This window comes from Leptonychotes weddellii, chromosome 6 (assembly GCF_054177405.1).
Source record: "Leptonychotes weddellii isolate Sample4059 chromosome 6, ASM5417740v2, whole genome shotgun sequence".
Taxonomy (NCBI): domain Eukaryota; kingdom Metazoa; phylum Chordata; class Mammalia; order Carnivora; family Phocidae; genus Leptonychotes; species Leptonychotes weddellii.
This window is the reverse complement of record NC_138374.1, coordinates 94,826,600-94,847,598: the sequence shown is the minus strand read 5'-3', so window position 1 is coordinate 94,847,598 and position 20,999 is coordinate 94,826,600. Positions and strand designations below refer to the sequence as shown.

Genomic DNA, 20,999 nt, shown 5'->3' with positions numbered 1-20,999 from the left:
AGGAGTATAACCATCATTCAGCACACTCTGGAACTAATCTTGAACACACTGTGGGATTAGCACACCAATGGTACCATTTCTTTTGTCAGACAATAAAGAGCTCTCCCTGGTATCTATGTTTCATGCAAATGGACTTTAAATAAATATCTGCTCGTTTCTCCATGTTACTTCCTTGTTTTATAATCCCCAATCCCTGGATCTACTACTACTACTACTAGACTTCCTTCTTAATTTTTTTTTTTTTTAACCAATAGCAAAGCATACTTCTCCAATCTGGATCTATACATGAAACATAGTATATATGCTTCTTCATAAAAGGTAGGGAAGAGATTTTGGCTAATGCAGCCCTCCTTTTCCACTTACCTTGGCTCTGCCAGTACTCTGAAGAATGTGCACTAAGGCACAGGCCAACTCCTCCTTATTTCTCACACTAATTACTGGTTCAAGGACAGAACACAGCATGGTGTAGTTGCTGGTGACAAATTCTGCAAATTCTTTGTATTGCTCCATAGGCAGAATGGTGATAGTTTGGAAACGTGATTTAATCCGAATAGAAGGTCCTCCTGTCTTTCCTTTGTTGGGTGTAGGGGTACTCACTGGATACCACTTTTCTACAAATTGACGACCAGTCACACTGGCAGTGGGAATGTTGACTAGCCCTACATAATTATTCTTGTCTTTTTTCTTCTTTTTTTCCACATCTTTATAAATGTGAACTGTGATGCTATGAAGAGGTGGAAGGCTGTAGAATTCAAAATGTTCACCCCAGAAAATATTATCTGCTTTGGTCTTGCTGGTTGTACGAGCAAAGAGGGTATCATCAAGGCACAGTTCACAGAAATATTTCTTTTTAGGGGCAAGGTCCTTGGCTTCAATGATCCATAAACGAAGAACATTTTCAGCTCGTCTGCAATTGTCCTATAAAAAAGCAACAAAGTAGAGTTGGAAAGCTGAAGTCCCAGAAAAACAACATTTTCCTTTTAAAGGTGATACTGGCCAGGCACTTTATTAAGGGTAGTCATTAAATAATGAAAGGGATTGCTTTCCCTTTGTTCAGGATAATAGCAAGCTCTAAATAAGAAGATATTAGAATCTTAGCCTCATACACTCAATTTACTTGGGTTAAAAAAAATATCATCCTGTAATGTAAGTTCTAATATAGCCAGTCTAGTAGCAACTGGCCCAGTTTATGCAAATAAAAGAAGAGATAAGTAGTTAAGAAACTAGTGTTCTAGTCCCACTTCTGTCATGCACCAGCTTCCGACCTGGGCACACGATGTAACTTCTGAGTCTTCTTACCCACACCAGTAAAATCACAAAAATATCTGCAATAAGATTATTTTGAGTGTAAAGTGGCATAACACATAAATAAAAATTAAGGTGTGATTGCCGCATTTATTTTCTATCAACTTACTGCTTACAGAGTTAGACGTTTCTTAGACACTCAAAGCCACTGTTACCTTATTTGGCTGAACTGTCCTACGAAGGTTTTCCATCCACTTATCTCTCTCTGAAGCAGAGTTACAGCTGAAGCATTTACTTCCACTTAAGTACGTAACCTTCAACATAAAGATTAGAGATAAGGAAAAGGAAACAGGGTTTGGGGGCTCTATTTTTGTAATTCTATCATTTATGAGTTAGGAATATGCTATGAACCCAAATCATAACACACAAAATGGAAATGATATTTGGTAGTTCTGTGATATCTCTATTCTACATCTGCATCTACTTTTTGTTCTCTCACGTAGGGAGCATCCGCACTCATTTCCGGGTAGGAGAACAAAAACCATTGAGAATTCAGGTCAGGAAACTAAAACTGGCCTTTGGTTCGGAAAGATCAAAAATTAAAAACCTTCCAGGCTTGAAAACAAATACACTCAATCCTGAGTGAATTAACAAAATAATAACTGAAAATGCAAGAGAGCCTCTAAAATAGCTTGTCAAATTTCTTGGGACTGCCTTCGCTGTAATATTACAGAAAGGGTACTCCATGAAAGTGAGAAGAATTAGCAGTACTGAATTAATGTTTTGGAACCCATTTCTCCTCCACTAGGAAACTGGCTTGTTCATTTCCAGTTACTGACCACTATTATCGTTGTCCTTTAAAAATGAACTATGCTCTTTATATACTTAGCACCTTAACACTGGGCCTGGTACACAGCCTGTTGAACTGAGCTCCACAAATAGGGAAAATCCACGTGACTTTTGTAAAAAAGAACACCAATAACTGACCTGTTCGAATACTTCGAGTATGCCCACATATTAACTCAATCTATGGTTACAACCTAGTGAATCAGATCAGATTATGTGTACTGTTCAGTATGGTAGCTACTAGCCACATGTGGCTAGTGAACACCTGAAATGCAGCTAGTCCAAAACGAGATGTGTTGTAAACGTCAAATAGACATCAGCTTTTGAAGACTTAGCTTAAAAAAATAAATAAATAAAAATAAAAAAATCTCATTGATAATTTTATATTAGTTACCTGTTAAAATGATGATATTTGGGTTTAATAAAATTTTTGATTTTCGATTACATATTTGGCTAGCATTATATTTCTGTTGGACAGGGTAGATGCATAAGAACAGGGGTCAAACACCTTTCAACTCCTACACGATCTATCACAGGATTCGTATTAGTCACTTAGTAAGTTCATGTTAATTAATTAAATCTTAACCCTAACAATCATACATACATACATATATGTATGTAATATAATATATATGTATGTATACGTATGTGTGTGTGTATTTATATGTAGTTTTACACTTTAAATTACAAATGGTCAATTGCGTATATTTAGTTTGGGAGGGAGAAATTACCTTATAAAAAGTGATGGTCATAATTTATTGGTGAAGAGCAATTTATTCATTCAAGAAATTAGGTACCTGCAATGTGCCAGGGACCGGGCTGTGTGCAGGGGATTACAAAAATAAATAAGACACAGCCTCAGATCTTGAACTGCCCAGGTTGTAGTTAGAAAAATTATGGTTTTGGGTTAATCTTCTCAAAGAATCATTAAAATTGGGGGCTTAGGTTTTCAGGAGAAAGATAACACAGTGGGTGATATCTTTATCAAAACTAAAAAATTATTGAGCATAATAAAAAAATAAATAAAAGAATAAAAAATGTTAAAAAAGAAAAAAAATGAAAAAATTAAAATACCAACTCAGTTAAGTTATTGTTAGGCTTGTGACCTCTGCCGAGAATATAATAAGAACCCATTTATTTTGAAAGCAGACTAGGCCAAAAGGATTGAGAAGCCATCATCAATAACTTTAATGACCAATATAATTAGATTAATAGATTTCCAACATTTTCCTATAAGTAGGCAATTTTCAGCAACTGAAAGTCACTTAAGACGATCAAATCATCAATACCGTAATAATGAAATCATAAAATTACTGAATAGAAAATGTTTGGTGTTTAACCTCTCTTCCTTCTTTCTATACTTTTTACCTCAAAGCAGAAGTCTTGTCCAAGGACGCTACTATGGAGAGGTTTCACTGATACAGGCTCTCCTCTGCCAAGATCCAGACATTCCACTGCACTGCAAGGGCTCAGCAAGGACTCATGGGAACGTGACTCTTTTAGTTTAGGCAAACCACGAGCCCTAAAAGTAGAAAAAGATATTTTAGACAGTGTAACTACTTGGCCTACAAGAAAATGAAGGACTAATGCACTGGAAGCTAACAACAAATGTATAAATTCCTAAGGGAAAAGTAAATAAGGAGCAAATTAATAGTTAATCCATAATAATAATAATAGTAGCCATAGTCACATGGCACATATAAACCACACATGTATTTGTGTGTGTACACACATATACACACTTTTTTTTTTCAGTACAACACAAAAACATATTATAACTTTACCAGTCTCAAGGGAGTTCAAAAAGCTCCACTACGGACATTGTTTTTATCCTCATTCCTATCTTGAAGATGAAGAAATACATACTATTCAAGGTAGCTTATATATTCTTTTTTCATGCAAAGGTATTACCAAAAGACATGTTTTATTTCTTTCCTTCTTTTTTTCACGTTATAGCTTGAACCTTTTCTCTCCTTCACAAAATAGTAGTGGCTGAACCCTCATTCTGTTTCTTTCTGCTTTGGCAGAATAAACACACTCACACACAGAGTCAAAGCCAAACTTTTCAGCACAAGACCCTGCCTTTCAAAAGATCTGATTTCCATCTCAATGCGGAATTCTTTTCTGGCAAGCATTTGGTCATATCCATGCTTTACTGTACAAACATGAATAAAGAATAAAACGCCCGAAGAAACCTCCCACCCTCAAAGGAAATGTTCAAACTCTCATCTGGAAGAACAAATCTTTGTCAACAACATTCAGGCATCCTGACCGATTCTGTTTCTCAGTTGTTTATAAAATTTTTTTTTTAATTTTTAATTAACATATAATGTATTGTTTCAGAGGTACAAGTCTGTGATTCATCAGTCTTACACAATTCACAGCACTCACCATAGCACATACCCTCCCCAGTGTCCATCACCCAGCCACCCCCTCCCTCCCACCCCCCACCACTCCAGCAACCCTCAGTTTGTTTCCTGAGATTAAGAGTCTCTTATGGTTTGTTTAAAAAAGAATGTTGGGAATGACTCCTGCATGACAGGAGCTGGCCCCTCGCTGCCTTCCAGCTTGGGAAGAATTAACAAAGTCAAATGATATCAAGTAAAATATTCTTGGATCCAGAACTGGATAGCCAAGCAGTTTTACTCAGTAATTACAGAATTTATTGACTAAAATACCCAGAGTTAAATAGATATATGTTTCGAGTAGAACTACCCAGGAATAGGGATAAAAAGAAATGCCTGTGTAAAGACGTTTTTGGAAAACACATTAAATAAGGAGCTTCACTTATTTCCTTGAAACGACTACGTTAACATTAATATCAGAGTGGCTTTTGGTTAAATTATAAAGCAATGAGATACAGGAAGCGAGCACTAAAGGCAGCTCTTTGCCTTTTGTTTCCATTCTCACACTGTTTCATCAAGCTCCATACAGTAAGAAACACCTCAAGCAGTAAGACGTTGCATCCATTCTTCTTTCCACACACATGAAAAGCAACTACCATTTAATGTTTACACTGAAAAACATGTGTTCTGATACTCAGCAGCCTTTCTAAGGTCAAAAAGCCAATATGTGTATTTCCCATGGATAATACAAAGCATGTACGAAAGGGACAAATGCCACCGAATGTTTTGTACATGAAAATATAACAAGGTGACATTTCTTTCCCTTTGTCCTCTTGGACAAGACAATGACATGTTATATACTGCAAACACAGCACCGCAACTCTAACTAAAGGCTACAACAAATTTTACTTTCATATAATTACCATATAACCTTTCTCAGTATGTTTCACAGGGAGCCAGTGGAGCGAACAGGGTACTGCAACGTTTTTAAAACACATATAAAACAATCATTGCAGCCCCTTTTTCCCAGCAAGAGCTAAGGAAAGCTGCTCGTGCTCTGGGAAGGAGCCTCCCAATAGGAAAGATGAAGGCCTATTTGAAATCGAAGCAGGTCTGACAAAGGGCTTACTTTTATTTTGAAAATTCTCAAGGAAAACATTCTCAAAACAGAAATTAATTTTGTTTTCACCAGAACAAACGCCTACCTACATGAAGCAATTGTACAGCCACCCAGCAGCGCAACCCCAAACCATAGCGGAGCCGCATGTCCCGGTGTCGTGAGGCACTTTCTGCGCTACCTCAGACAACAACTCTCTGCTTAGGAGACAAGAACCAACAGAACAGACTTTCCCTGCTGCCTCCGGTGACTGATAACATCTTTGGATAAATGTTTTCCAGGTGTAATTTCAAGTCTCCAATAGAAGTCGAACAGAAACCCAAACAAGGCAACATGAAGGCATCTTCCAAAGAGGCAGCAGGATAGGTAATATTCCTTCTTCTCTTCCTCAGGCTGCATCCAGCCAGCCCCTCAGGTAACACAAACAAGGTTCTGGGCTCTAGGCTGGGCCTGTTGCCATGGTGCTCCACCTAGAAGGAGAGCAGGGCTGGGAGGCAGCAGGGAGAAGCTATCGTATGAAGGACTCGGGAGCATGCTCTGCGAATGTGACCATTTTAAGACAGGAAGGAAGGAATGGCAACGTCCCTACTCATTTCCACTCAGAGTTTCTCAAAGTCAAAGGCTGTAGGAAAAAAACAGAGGCAACTCTGCGGGTGGAGGAGAATCTCTTAACTCGGGGACAAATCTGAGCTTTGGCTCGCCTCCTCCGTGATTCCCTGCCCTCCACTAGAAGGTATTTGCTACATCCCACTTGCAAGAACAATCTTTCTCTCACATCTGTTCTATTTCTTTTGCAGTGTTTACCCTAGTTTAGTGTCCCTAGATATTATTTTATATTAACTTATCTGGATTACACAATTTTTTTAAAAGAGAAAATTGGATAAAATTCTTATTCACTGTATTTCCAATGCTGAACAAATTTCATTTCAATTCGATACTCACGTCTAACTTCCAAATGCAGCCATCAACAGATATTACAACCAAGACATCTGGAATTAGAATTCAAAACTTCTCCTCGGTATTGAAATTGCAATTATTAATATGTAGTTCAGAACCTCCTACTGTTCAGCACATATGTACGTGTGTATACACACATGTACACCCTCACACCCATGAACTGAACACCAAAGTCACTAGGATGTTCAACATTACTACTGAATAAATAAGCAAGCCCTACCTCTTTGGGAAGAAAGTCTCCGGGAAGACAGAAGTAATTCCCAGAGAAGCAGGATTACAGTAAACAGGAAGATCAAGCAGCCTGGGAATGGCTTGAGGTTGGGGGAAGGTATTATCTGGGTAAATATTTCTATGTAATAGCATTAGTAACTCAAGTCCCCTCTAAATCATGTTTACCTCCTCCTGTACCTTCATGTGAATGGATTTTTCTTAGATCTTCTAAGTAGAGAGTTTTAACAGCCCTGTATGCCACTGCAGGTACTTCTCTAATGTAAAGCAGAACGTGGATTTATTGAGAGAATAATTTGAGTTTAAAGCCATTTTTCCCAGTCCAGTCTGACAATGGCCTTCATCAAGGAACCCAGCCTTGAAAAGTGAACCTTGCGAATCCCTTGACGACTAGCCACGGTTCTCTTCCCACCACCTGCACTTCTACCCCCAACTCCCATCATCCCAAACACTATGTAAGAATAATTCAGGGCTCCAATATAATTATTTCTTGGTTTAACTGGGAAACTGCTTTCCAGAAGCAATTTTACTTTCAGTTAAGGAACACCATATTCTTTACATTTTTGTTTTAAGGTGAGCAAACAACCTTGATTGCTATGTAAACTCCAAGGCCTCTAGCAATGTGATAGGTAAGGGTTAACAATCTAATTGCTTTGCTGATGAAGATTACCTGTTGCTTCTGACCTATTTAAGAGATAAACTACAAGACAAGAGAAGCCTTCAATTACTCACTACAGTAATAAGTATTCCGTTGCTTTAACCCACATCCCTATCTTAAAATCAGTCTTAAAAGAAAAAAGTGAAGGGTTGGGGGATGAGGAGCCAATACACACACCATTGGATAGATAGAAAAAAAAAAAAAGGAGTCAAAGAACTCTGATTAGTGTGATGTTAAGTAAAACACAGCTGGATTTTCCTCAGCATAACCATTCAATTTTTTTAAAAGCCATATTTCCCCCAAAGTGCCAATGGTGCTTGGATGTGTTAGCTCAATCCGCCACGTGTTTACAGATTCAGTTCCAAATCATCCGGGAAACTTTTAATTAAAAATGCTTATTGCCACACAAAATCCTGCACGCCAGCGCAGGTGAATTTCTGCTGGGCTTGGCAGTTATGATTCCAGATTGCTTCACTGAATTCTTGAAGAAACAGCTCAGCCATAAGGTGGGTGCAGCAATCTATGCTTATATTCACCAGTATGTATTCCCAAGGCACTTTACCTTGTTTGAGAATTTCCCAGGTAGTAACTAATGAGATTCAGTATCCTAATACTCTACCAATAAATATGCATAGGGTCCAATAAGTTTTTAAAAATTGCATCTGAGATCTCACTTTGGGAAAAATGTGGCTTTACGTGCACCCTACATTTTATTGTTTTTCGACATGGTAGATCTATTGAAAAAGCAGATCTTTCCCTGTACTATAATTTTAAAGATTCCTCCCTTGGACTAAAAAACAACAACAAAGAAGAAATTAGAACTCATTTACCAGAATTCTACTGTGGACTCAGAAGAATGTCCTCCCTGAGGATCCTAGCTGTACTGGTTTATCTGCTGCAGTTAAAGCCAGTCCCTCCTGCTTAAATTACTCACTGATTTTTATGTTAGCTTTAAAAAATATACCACACAACCACTCACACAGAAAGCTATTTATGGAAACATGACATATATTGCTGATCTTCCCTTTCCCTACTCTCAGCCTCTAGACAGGATGGTCTAATGAGCCCAATTGCTAATGGCAAAAAAGGATATTTGTCAGCCTGAGCTGTCACTTAAAACAAACAAACTCATGGTAAGGAAATTTATCATCATAGACAAAAATGACATTCAACCTATTTTGGTACATATACATGTATACATGCAATGAAGGAAGACACCAAAGAAAGACAAGATCATAAATATTAAACATGTTTAGGAGGGCAGAAAACTCATCTAACCTCCAATATGACAGACATTAGGAACAATCCCTTTACAGAAACTGTACCAAAAAACAAAAAAAAACCCAAACCAAACCAAAAAAAAAAACCCAGAAACTGTACCATACTGTAATATACCTATTACTTTTTTTTGTCCTTAAATTGCAAATGGAATAAGATCTACCAGTGCCTATTAAATTAAACACAACTATACTGAATTTTTAATACCCATGAAATGATGTGGAGAAAAGGGAACCTTCTTACACTGTTGGTGGGAATGCAAGCTGGTGCAGCCACTCTGGAAAACAGTATGGAGGTGCCTCAAAAAGTTGAAAATAGAACTAGCCGATGATCCAGCAATAGCACTATTAGGTATTTGCCCAAAGGATACAAAAATACTGATGTGAAGGGATACATACACCCCCATTTATAGCAGCATTATCAACAATAGCCAAATTATGGAAAGAGCCCAAATGTCCATTGACTAATAAACGGATAAAGAAGTTGTGGTGTATATATACAATGGAATATTACTGAGCCGTAAAAAAAAAAAAATCTTGCAACAATGTGGACAGAACTAGGGAGTATTATGCTAAGTGAAATAATTCAGAGAAAGAAAAATACCATATGATTTTAGTCATATATGGAATTTAAGAAATGAAATAGATGAATGTAGGGGGGTAAAAAAGAGAGGAAGGCAAACCATAAAACAGACTCTTAACTACAGACAACGAACTGAGGGTTGGGGCGCCTGGGTGGCTCAGATGGTTAAGCATCTGCCTTCGGCTCGGGTCATGATCCCAGGGTCCCAGGATCGAGCCCCACGTCTGGCTCCTGACTCGGCGAGGAGCCTGCTTCTCCCTCGCCCTCTGCCTCTCCCCTGCTCATGCTCTCGCTCTCTCTCTGTTTCAAATGAATAAATAAAATCTTTAAAAAAAAAAACAAACAAACCAACCAAGGGTTGCCGGAGGGGAGGTGGGCAGGGGATGGGCTAAACAGGCGATCGGCGTTAAGGAGGGCACTTGTTGGGATGAGCACTGGATGTTGTATTTAAGTGATGGTTCACTCAATTCTACACCTGAAACTAATATTACACTGTATATTAACTAGCTGGAATTTAAATAAAATTTGAAACAAACAAAACCAACTAAACCAAACCATACTCACAAAAACTCAACTAACATACTTATTAAAGAGTGACTGGAAAAACTAATAACTTTTCTCTTTCCCCAAATTAGGTTAGACTTTTAGTCTCATTATTGCCATAAATTAAATATGGGTGAAAGGAATATAAATGGGGAAAAACTGGTGGAATTCAGTGACATTTACTTTTTACTCATTCTTAAACTCATGACTATTTGCTTTCCCATTACTTTCTCCTTTGGTTGAATATGTATGTATGACCCCCTCTATCCATCCAACAATTACTTGGTGCACATTATATGTCAGGCACTATACTAGAGGTAGATGCAAGGAATACAAAAGTGAAGAAGAAAGGCATGGTCCTTGTACTCACACACAGTTTACAATCTAGTTATCCATTACAATACAATGTGATAAGACCTATGAAAAAGGATGCGAAAGAGGCTCTGTGAGCATTTAGCAGGGGCGCTGGATCTTAACTGGGGATTCAGAGAAACTTTCTTGGAAGAAAAAATAATGTGAACCTATGACCTCAACTTAGCTCCATGCAGACATGGAGGTGCAGTTCTAGAGGGAATGGCTAGCCTGAGAGAAGGCCTGTAATGAAAGTATACAAGTCTGGGGTGTTTGAGGAATGGACGAGAATTCAGCACTGTGGCTCTGGTGCAGTGTGGGTGAACACAGGGGCTGAGACAAGAGGGGTGGGGAATACTGAGGCTTAAGAGCTACCATGATGGGACTTGTAGTAATGTGGGTGCTTCAATTTGATCAAAGGCCTGTGGATGGACATAGAAAAGTTTTGGGTGGTGGAGGGGGAACAACATAATCAGATGTGCCTCAGTAGGAGTACTTTGGCTAAGGTGTGGAGAAAAGAGGGGCACATGGAGAGGGAGAGAAAAAATGGAACACCTAGAGACTAAGTTCACAGATTATGGCAGTAACCTCAGTCAAGATCATGTACTACAGATTAGCAGAAGTGGAAAGAAGTGGATGGATTTGAGAGAGAATTAGAAGGTCAGTAGGTCTTAATGATGGAATGTTGGAGCCATCAGGGAGAGGGTAGAGCCAAGGATGAGCCCCTGGGCAGAAAGATGGTGATGTCCTTTACAGAGATGGGGAATGAAAGGCAACACTTGTTGAGGTGAGGGTGGAAACGAAATCAAGTTACATACAAGGTAAGTTTGAGGTTTTTCTGGGTAGATGTTTGCTGTAGACTGAATGTTTGTGTCCCCCCCCTCCATTTATGTTGAAATGCTAAACTCTAAGGTGATAGTATTTGGAGGGGTGACCTATGGGAGGTGATTACATAATGAGGGTGGAGCCCTCATGAATGAGATTTGTACCCTTATAAAATAGAACCAGGAGAGATCCACTGCTCATTCCCCCCATGTGAGGACACAGTGAAAAGGTGGGACTTTTGAATCAGAAAGCAGGTCCGGACCAGACACCAAATCTGCCCAAGGCTTGATCTTGAACTTCTCAGCCTCTGGAACTGTGAGAAATAAATTTCTGTTTATTATAAGCTACTTAGTCTATGGTATTGTTATATCAGCCTGACTAGACTGACACTATGACTACTGCAGGACAACATGCAGATCAAGAAAAGGTCCTAAGAAAATAACCCAAGGAATGCTAACATCTAAATCTATAAAACTGACAAAAGAGACTGTAGAAGTTAAAAGACCAAAGGAAAATTAGAAGACTGGAGTATCATAAAAGCCCAGGGAAGAGAGCTCTCAAGAAGCGTGGACTGTCCATTACTGCAGATCAGTGTGTTAAAATATTAATAGTAGCTACTGGATATACGGACTGAGAGATAATTGAGACTTTGGTAAGAGTAATTTTAGTGAAGCAATAAGGACAAAGATGAGATTGCAGTGGGCAGAGATAATGAATCGGATGTGAGAAAGTGGAGACTAACTCATGGAGTCTGACAGTGAAGAGGTGGTAACTGGAAAATAGCTAAGGGAGACATGAGATGGAAATGGGCTTGAAGAGTTTTTTTTTTTCCTAATTAATCACTTTCTTCCCCTTAAACAATGAAGAAATAAACACTCATGGGTAATAAATTCCAAAAGCCCAGAAGGATAGAAGGTGAAGAATATAAGTAAATATAGGTACTTTCCTCAATCTCCTGGAGAAAATACCATTAACAATGTGACCCCTCCTTTTACACACAGACAACCAAATATATACACATACATTTCACACACACACACGTATATACGTATTCACACACAAATGGAATTCTACCATACTTTTTTTCCTTTAGAGTGTATTTTGGACTTCTGTCCATATTGGAACATATAGATATGATTCGCCTCTTTTTAATAACCATATAGTATTCCCTTGTGTGGACCTATAGTGGTTCAACCAGTCCCTGAGGACCATCTCAGTTTTTTCCTCTTTTCTTTTCTTTCTTTTGTTCTTCTGTGATCACCACCCAGTTTCAAAAAGTATCTTAGTATACATATCTTTATGCACATGTGCATGATTTATAGGTTAAATTTCTAGATGTGAAACTGCTAGATCAAGGAGTACATACATCTAAAATTTTGATACTGCTAAATTAACCTACACAAAACATGGCATCAATTTAAACTCCTACCAGCATGTTTCTATATGCTATCACCAAAACCGGATATGGCTGAACTTGAAAAACTTTTGCCAGGATAATTGGTGAAAAATGTTATTCCATTATTGCTTTCTTATGCATTTCTTTATGAGGTTGAGACATTTTAATATGTTTATTGGCAATCTCAGTTACCTTTTCTGTGAGTTACAAGCTGCTATTTCATGTTCTTAAATCTTTTTTCTAATTGTTGAACTTAACTGATATGTAAATGTTCTTCGTATGTTAAATAAATTAGTACTTTTCCTGTCATATGCATAGTTACTTCCCCCAGTTTACGCTTAGAAAGGATTCTTCCATTCCAAGATCATAAGAAATCCAGCTACTATATTTTCTTTTAGTGCTTTTATTTTTTCACCCAATATATTTGGATTTAGGGGGAGGAGAGATGAAAGGAGTACAAAAGGGAGTCAGCTTTTTATTTCAACAAATTGTGGAAATATCATGGCCACAAATTGGCACATTCATCATCACTGTATTCTAGTCTACTCTTATTAAGAGCTGTTGTTTTGAGTATGTTTGTGTGTATGTCTATATGTGTGATTTTTACCTTTCACTTTTCCTTCTCAATCATTTCCTCTGCAAGTCAGGATTCCTATCAACACATGCAACAGAGAGTATAATGGAAAAGGTACTCGACTCGGAGCCAAAAGTATATATTTATGTCACCTCCAACCACTCGCTAGCTATATGTGATGTGGAACAAATAATTTATTCTTTCTGAACCATAGTTACCTCATTTGTAAAATGTGGATAATGATTTCTCTTCCTATACCTCACACAGTTACTGTGAGAACCAAATGTTATAACATATGATTTCACAAACATCTCATAAACTACAGCACAAATGGGGCTACCATTGCAGACATGGGGCTTTTTCACAGTGATATGACATGTATGAGTTTATTTTATGTGAAGTATTCATTTGGTTGAGATCAAGACAGTTATTCTTCAAAATATTCTTTGTTGGAACAATATGAAGACAGAAGGAATAAATGCACATAAACAACTTTTCTATTAAGATAAAGCATTCTAATGAATTATAAAATGCTATCATGATACAACTGGATTGGATTTTAGTTCATAAAACTATGGGATCCTTAATTGGCCTACAGCAGTAAACACTGATAAGAGAAACTATAATCCACAGCCAGACTGTATTGATTAATTAATAACCTGAAATTCAATAATTTCTGAGAAACTGTCCTTCTATCCAAGTATACCATATTAAAAAATATTATTCTTTATTATCTAGAATTCATTTGCAGTCTTCTGTTTCAGGCTAACAAACATTAAGTTCCTTAATAGGACAGGCATTGTACGAGGGGATGAGGATACAAAGGCTGTCTGTACTCTTGAGGAGCTTCCAATCTGCTGCAGTAAGCAGAAACGTGAAAAGATAAATTCAGTAGAAAGTAGCCCTATAAAAGTCCCATAAGTTTGGCCATTAGTTTAGGATGATGGATGGGAAGAACAAGGCAAAGAAGTCCAAAGGCACTGGACTCCTGATTTGGGTGGCATGAGTATGAGTTAGAATGTTATAAATTATGACAAAGGACAAGGGGTAAGAATAGGAAATGGTATTTGGGATAGAGAGGGCAGCAAGATCAAAAGCAAAGAAATACAAAACAGTGTGGTAAGTAAAAGACTTGTCATAGAGTGGTAGGAGACAATGCTGAGAGTTAGGTAGGGACAGGGCCATGTTGCACTTTGTATGTTTTGCTAAAGACCACGGATTAATAAAAGTATTATATGCATATCTGATGAGATATCAAAATTGAAGTTTCAATTGAGACATTAAGAGAAAACAAATTTGTATACTGAAGTCAAGGACTAGACAAACTGTAGAATTTACAAAGGAAATGTTCTGGAGCCAGTTCTATTACCTTGAACCTCTCAGAACAAGACTATAAAAAGTGGTCAGAGGGGTGCCTGGGTGGCTTAGTAAGGTAAGCATCTGCCTTCAGCTCAGGTCATGATCAAGCCCCTCGTCGGGCTCCCTGCTCAAAGGAGAGTCTGGTTTCCCTCTCTCTGCCCCACCCCCAGCTGTGTGCTCTCTCTCTCTCTCAAATAAATAAATAAAATCTTAAAAAAAAAAAAAGTGGTCAGAGTGTAGAGAAGGGAAAGGATTTTGTGAGAGACAATTTTTGGAGAAAGCTGCGAGGCTCATCTCCCTGCCTCCCACCAGGGAAATGGCTAGATGATGCATATAGGGTGAAGTTTGATTCTATCTGGAAAATCTAGATGATAAATGATTAGCTGTTGGTGGCAGAACCTAAGAGGGTTGACGCTTTTAGATTAGCCTGCACTCCTAGAGGTTTGTCAGGGCAGAGGAATTGTGGATATTTCCTGTGGACCAAAGGACTAGAAGGGTAAAGAGACCAGAAGAACAAGAATTCCTCCCCAGAAATTGTGAAAGGAGTTGCTAGTGAACACCTGGGATAGACATATACCCACTAACCTCAATGAAACCATAGATGCGAGCTCCTCAGAGATGAGACATTTGTGAAGAATTTCCCAAAGTACCCCATGAGGGAACAGTAAGCTTTAAACATCGGCCAGGCTCAGACAGCATTATGGAAGGCTAAGATAGACTAGAACTTTCTTATCCCCTTTTTCCTCCTTTCTGTCTTCTCTTGCCCAGGACCTTCTGGCAACTTCTAAAACCATGGTTAGTAAGCTGGAAGGGAAGAGCAGATCAGGAGAGAAGTAAGTAGTTTACAATATTTCCCTCTCCAAAGGAAGGCAGACTCCCTGTAACTGGCTTGGCTGGGACAAGTTCTTAGTTTTGATATCTTGGACTGAACGCCAGTAAGTTCTGAGTCAAGATCTTTTATTTAAAGCCAACACAAGATTAAATAAATGGATTGGCAACCTAAATACAAAAGCTAAAAATCATAAAACTTCTAGAAGACAGCATAGGTGACTATCTCTTGGGACATAAAAAACACTGTAGGGGCGCCTGGGTGGCTCAGTCGGTTAAGCGACTGCCTTCGGCTCAGGTCATGATCCTGGAGTCCCGGGATCGAGTCCCACATCGGGCTCCCTGCTCGGCGGGGAGCCTGCTTCTCCCTCTGACCCTCCCCCCTCTCATGAGCTCTCTCTCTCTCTCATTCTGTCTCAAATAAATAAATAAAATCTTTAAAAAAAAAACCACTGTAAACATAGCTGGTGGGAATGTAAAATGGTTACGGATACTCTGGAAAAGAATATGGCAGTTTCTTGTATACCTAAACATGTGCGTGCCATCCTACCCAGCAACTACACTCACATGCATTTACACCAGGGAAGTGAAAACTTATGCATATGCAACTTTTCTTCATGTGTACCCAAATGTTCTTCAGTGGGTGAATGATTTCACAAACTCTGGTACATCCATACAGTGGAATACTACTCAGCAATAACAAGGAGCAAACTATTGATAGATGCAACAACTTGGGTGGTTTTCAAGGGCATCCTATGCACTGAAAAAAGGGCAATCTTAATTGGTTATATGCTATATGATTCCATTTATATAACATTCTTGAAATAGCAAAACTATAGAGATGGAAAACAAATTAGTGGTTGCTAGAGGACAGGGATGGTTGTGGGGAGGCGGGTAGGACTGTGAAGGGGCAGAAGGAGTTCTTTTCTGGTAATGGAACAATTCTATATCTTGATTGTGGTGGTGATTACACAAATCTATACATAGGATGAAATTGCATAGAACTATGCAGAGCATATGAAAATTGGCGAAAACTGAGTAAAGTCTGTAGTCCAATTAATAGTACTGTACCAAGATCAATTATCTGGTTTTTATATTACAGTACAGTTATAAGATATAGCTATTGGGGGGAGTTGGGGGAGGGGTTTACAAGACTCTACATACTATTTTTACAATTTCTTGTGAGCATATAAATTCAAAGTTAGTTAAAAAATTAGTTCTAATTAGGAGAAACTCAAGAAGCTCAGTATATTGTCCCAAAATTCTCCCTACAAATGAACACCACACTTAACTTTTAGGTATCTCCTGACAATGAACAAGCCAACTGCTTTAAAACCATGCTTTGTTAGTGGGCCTCAGAATTGAGGACATCACTGTGAAGGTTTTTATTTGAGGGATGTGTGAAGAGGTTAAGAAAATTCTACTCCATGTGTTTATCTTTACTTCAAGACCAGTAAATTTTTTTTTTTTTTAAAGATTTTATTTATTTATTTGAGAGAGAGATAGCGAGAGCAGGAACACAAGCAGGGGGAGTGGGAGAGCGAGAAGCAGGCTTCCTGCCGAGCAGAGAGCCCGATGCGGGACTCGATCCCAGGACCCTGGGATCATGACCTGAGCCGAAGGCAGACGCTTAACGACTGAGCCACCCAGGCGCCCCCAAGACCAGTAAATTTAAGTAGCGTTTCCAGGCAAGGTTGGCCACCCGGCAGACAGTTGGAACCTTGGAATGTCTGATAATGTAGTATGACCACTGTTCTTTAGCATTTCCTCATTTTTTAAACCTTTTAAAAATGCATTTGAATGAAAGGTATAAATATCAGTCTTCTCCTGTCCCAACACCCTTCCACATGACATGGCTTTAATTTGAAAATGTTGCCAATATTGATTCTAGGAAATCACTTTACTGGCTTTTATCTGATTAGATGGCTTTGGAACTATGATGACTTTGTGACATCCTATTGATTTCACCTCTAAAATGTTCCTCCTATCTTGACTCTGCCTCTTCATTCCCAGTGTCACTATCCTCCTTATAGCCTTCATTATTTCCTACAATAGCTCTTTGCTAACTGGTTTCCCAAACTTAGTATGTGCACACCAAGTCATTTGAAATTCCATTCCTGGATTAATCTATACATGGCACAATTCTGATTAGGTCATTTCCTTGCTCAAAAGTGTTTAAAGGCTCCCCACTGCTTATATGATAAAATCCAAACTCCTCAGTGTGACTGACATTCAAGGATTTCCCTGTATAAGGAATATTAGGTTGAAAATAATTTTCACTCAGAATTTTAAAGACATTTCTCCATCAACTTCCAGTTTTCAATATTTCTATGAGAATTACAATGTGATCCTCCCACTCTTCCTCTGTATGTAACCTATTTTTTTCTTTCCAGAAGCTTTTAAGATTTTTTTTTTTGTCTCGGTGATCTGATATTTCTTGATGATGTGAATTGATGTGTGTGTGTGTGTGTTTGTGTTGGGGTGGGGGGGGGTGTTTTGTCTTTTTTCATTCACTGTGCTGGGAATTTGATGGCCTTTCTAACCTGGACATTTATGTTTTCTTGTTTTGAGACATTTTCTTGTATTGTTTCTTTGACAATTTCCTCTCTGAAGTTTTTCTATGTTCTCTTTTCCTAGAATCTTCTGGGTTGATTTTCTCAATTTCTATTCTACTTTCTGGGACAGTGACTTGACTTGAGCTATAAAAGCTAATGAGGTTATGTGTATGGAAAGATGGGCAGGGTGAAGGGGACTTCAGCTTTTTGATCTGTACTTATGTACTAAAACTTATTTATTTATTTTTTTTAAAGATTTTATTTATTTGACAGAGAAAGACACAGCGAGAGAGGGAACACAAGCAGGGGGAGTGGGAGAGGGAGAAGCAGGCTTCCCACCGAGCAGGGATCCCGACGCGGGGCTCGATCCCAGGACCCTGGAATCATGATCTGAGCCGAAGGCAGACGCCTAACGACTGAGCCATCCAGGCGCCCCTAAAACTTATTTTTTTTAAAGATTTTATTTATTTGTTTTTGAGAGAGAGTGATAGTGCACACACACAAGCAGGGGAGTGGCAGAGGGACAGAGAGAGAGAGAAAGAGAGAAAATCTCAAGCAGACTCCCTGCTGAGTGCTCAAGTTTATTAAAAGATAAACTTTTTAATTCTTAAGCTCTCTTTCTTGTTTCTTTGATGTCCCTTTTCTTGTATCATCTTGTTACTGTTTCATAGATGTACAATCTTATCTTTTGAAAATATTATGCCTTAGGGGCGCATGGGTGGCTCAGTCATTAAGCGTCTGACTTCAGCTCAGGTCATGATCCCGGGGTTCTGGGATCGAGCCCCGCATCAGGCTCCCTGCTCAGTGGGAAGCCTGCTTCTCCCTCTCCCACTCCCTCACTTGTGTTCCCTCTCTTGCTGTGTCTCTCTCTGTCAAATAAATAAATAAAATCTTAAAAAAATAAAAAAGAAAAGAAAATATTATGCTTTAAAGTTGTTTTTGGCTCTGTGCAGTGTTTCTGTTTCTCCTGGGTTGTTTTTTTCTCCCTCCTATTTATTTGTTTTGCTCTCTTTTATGTTAGAGACTTTCCTCCAATATCTGGAGATTCTTGGTTATCTGTTTATATTTAATAGTAAAGCACTTAAAAAACACGATGGAAGTTTTGTGCACTGGAATGGAGCTTATAGACTAATCAGCTTCATTGTAGAGTATTTCCTGGCCAGCTGTTTCTTGTTTTTTTTTTAATTTAACATTTTTATTGAGGTTGAGATATGATTCACACACCATAAAATCTATCCATTTAAAGTATACAGTTTTCAGTATATTCAGATTAATGCAATTGTCACCACAATCTAAGCTTAAAACATTTTCATTGCTCCAAAAAGAAGCCTCATGCCCATTAACAGTCATTCCTCATTCGTGACTCCCCCTACCTTATATCCCCAGCCTCTGGCAACCATTAATCTACTGTCTCTATAGATTTGCTTATTCTGGACATTTCATATAAATGGAATCATACAAAATATGGTCTTTTGTGATGGTCTTTTTCACTCAGCATAAAGTTTTCAAGATTTATCCATGTTGTAGCATGTTTTAGTACTTCATTCCTTTTTATGGCTGAATAATACACTTGGCCTTGAACAATGCATGTTTGAACTGTGCAGGTCCACTTACAGTGGATTCTTTTTCAGTAAATACAGTACAGTACTGTAAATATATTTTCTCTTCCTTAGGATTTTGTTTTTAAGGATTTTATTTATTTGACAGAGAGAGACACAGCTGGAGAGGGAACACAAGCAGGGGGAGTGGAAGAGGGAGAAGCAGGCTTCCCGCGGAGCAGGGAGCCCGATGCGGGGCTCGATCCCAGGACCCTGGGATCACAACCTGAGCCGGAGGCAGACACCTAACGACTGAGCCACCCAGGCGCCTCTTTAGGATCTTCTTAATAACAGTACTTCTTAATAACATTTCTTTTCTCTAGCTAACTGTACTGTAAGAATACAGGATATAATATATATAACATACAAAATATGTGTTAATTGACTGTTTATGTTACCCGTAAGGATTCTGGTCAACAGTGGGCTATTAGCAGTTAGGTTTTTGGGGAGTCAAAAGTTATATGTGGATTTTCGACTGTTGCAGGGGTGGCGGGGGAGGGGATGGTCAGCACACCTAACCCCTGTGTTGAGTTCAAAGGTCAATTGTAATGCACTGTACGGATATATCATGTTTTGTATATCCATTGATCAGCTGATGGACATTTGGATCATAACCACTTTTTGGCTATTATGAATAATATTTCCTGAATATCCAGCAGGAAGTCATCTCAGCCTATCTGTACCATCTTCTCCTGGACACTGACTTCTTTTACTGGACTCTCCTGAGGTCGGGGGCCATGTCTTTAGTTCTCTACATTCCTTTGTAGCACATAGCTTTCTGGAATGTACCTAACCATCACACATGTTACTGTATATCAAGAAATTTGGTTTCCAGAAATATTAATTGGCAAAAGCTTTACTTCGTATGCCTGTGCCCCACAATTTCATAAAGGAAATTCTGAGTTTAAGGACTACTATAAACAGACCCAAAAAGCAACACTGGTAACCAAATTCCACCACAGCCTTATAGCAGAGTTTATGACCAGTAGATCATTGGCTAGACAAACCTGGAGCTGCGAGGGTCTTTCTGATCAGTCAAGTCTGCATGTTAAAATACCCTATTGTATTTTGCACAGAAAAGCTTACTGATCATATTTAGCAAAACTCATTTAAAACTGTGTCTCAGTCATCTTAAGCAGTAACTCAGACCTCATGAGAAAATTTTACCTTTTTATTTTTTTTTTAAAGATTTTATTTATTTATTCATGAGAGACAGAGAGAGAGAGAGAGAGAGAGAGGCAGAGGGAGAAGCAGGCTCCCGGGAACCCGATGCGGGACTCGATCCCAGGACCCTGAGATCATGACCTGAGCCAAAGGCAGACGCTTAACCATCTGAGCCACCCAGGCGCCCAAAATTTTACCTTTTTAAAATGCTATGAGTGCAGATAAGTTTTGTAGTTATCAAAAACCTGTAAGAACTCCTATCATGATCACTACTGCATTATTCTCTGATACTTCAAGATAGAATCTCTCTTCGTCTTGAAGCGGGGAGAGATGAAGTGATTTGCACAGGATCATAATGAGAAATGTAATGAGAAACAGATCTCTGACTTCTTTTGTGTTCTGGTCAAATTTGTTGAGGTAGGTCATAAAGAAAAAGATTGGCATATTAGACCAAATGAAAATCTAACACTTTGGACGCCTGGGTGGCTCAGTCGTTAAGTGGCTGCCTTCAGCTCAGGTCATGATCCCAGAGTCCTGGGATCCAGTCCCA

General features: G+C 38.7%; 1 protein-coding gene across 9 annotated transcripts in view; it reads right to left on the bottom strand.

The window, feature by feature from the left end:
- RASAL2 (RAS protein activator like 2) overlaps positions 1 to 20,999 on the bottom strand; it is a 340,956-nt gene that overhangs the window by 36,361 nt on the left and 283,596 nt on the right. For all 9 annotated transcript variants that reach the window (XM_031037591.2, XM_031037592.2, XM_006742003.3 and 6 more), the window contains exons 6-8: positions 3,460 to 3,613; positions 1,461 to 1,559; positions 364 to 918 (exon numbers count right to left, since the gene is read on the bottom strand). In XM_031037591.2, the coding sequence (XP_030893451.2) occupies positions 364 to 918; positions 1,461 to 1,559; positions 3,460 to 3,613 (808 nt within the window). The remainder of the gene's footprint in view (positions 1 to 363; positions 919 to 1,460; positions 1,560 to 3,459; positions 3,614 to 20,999) is intronic.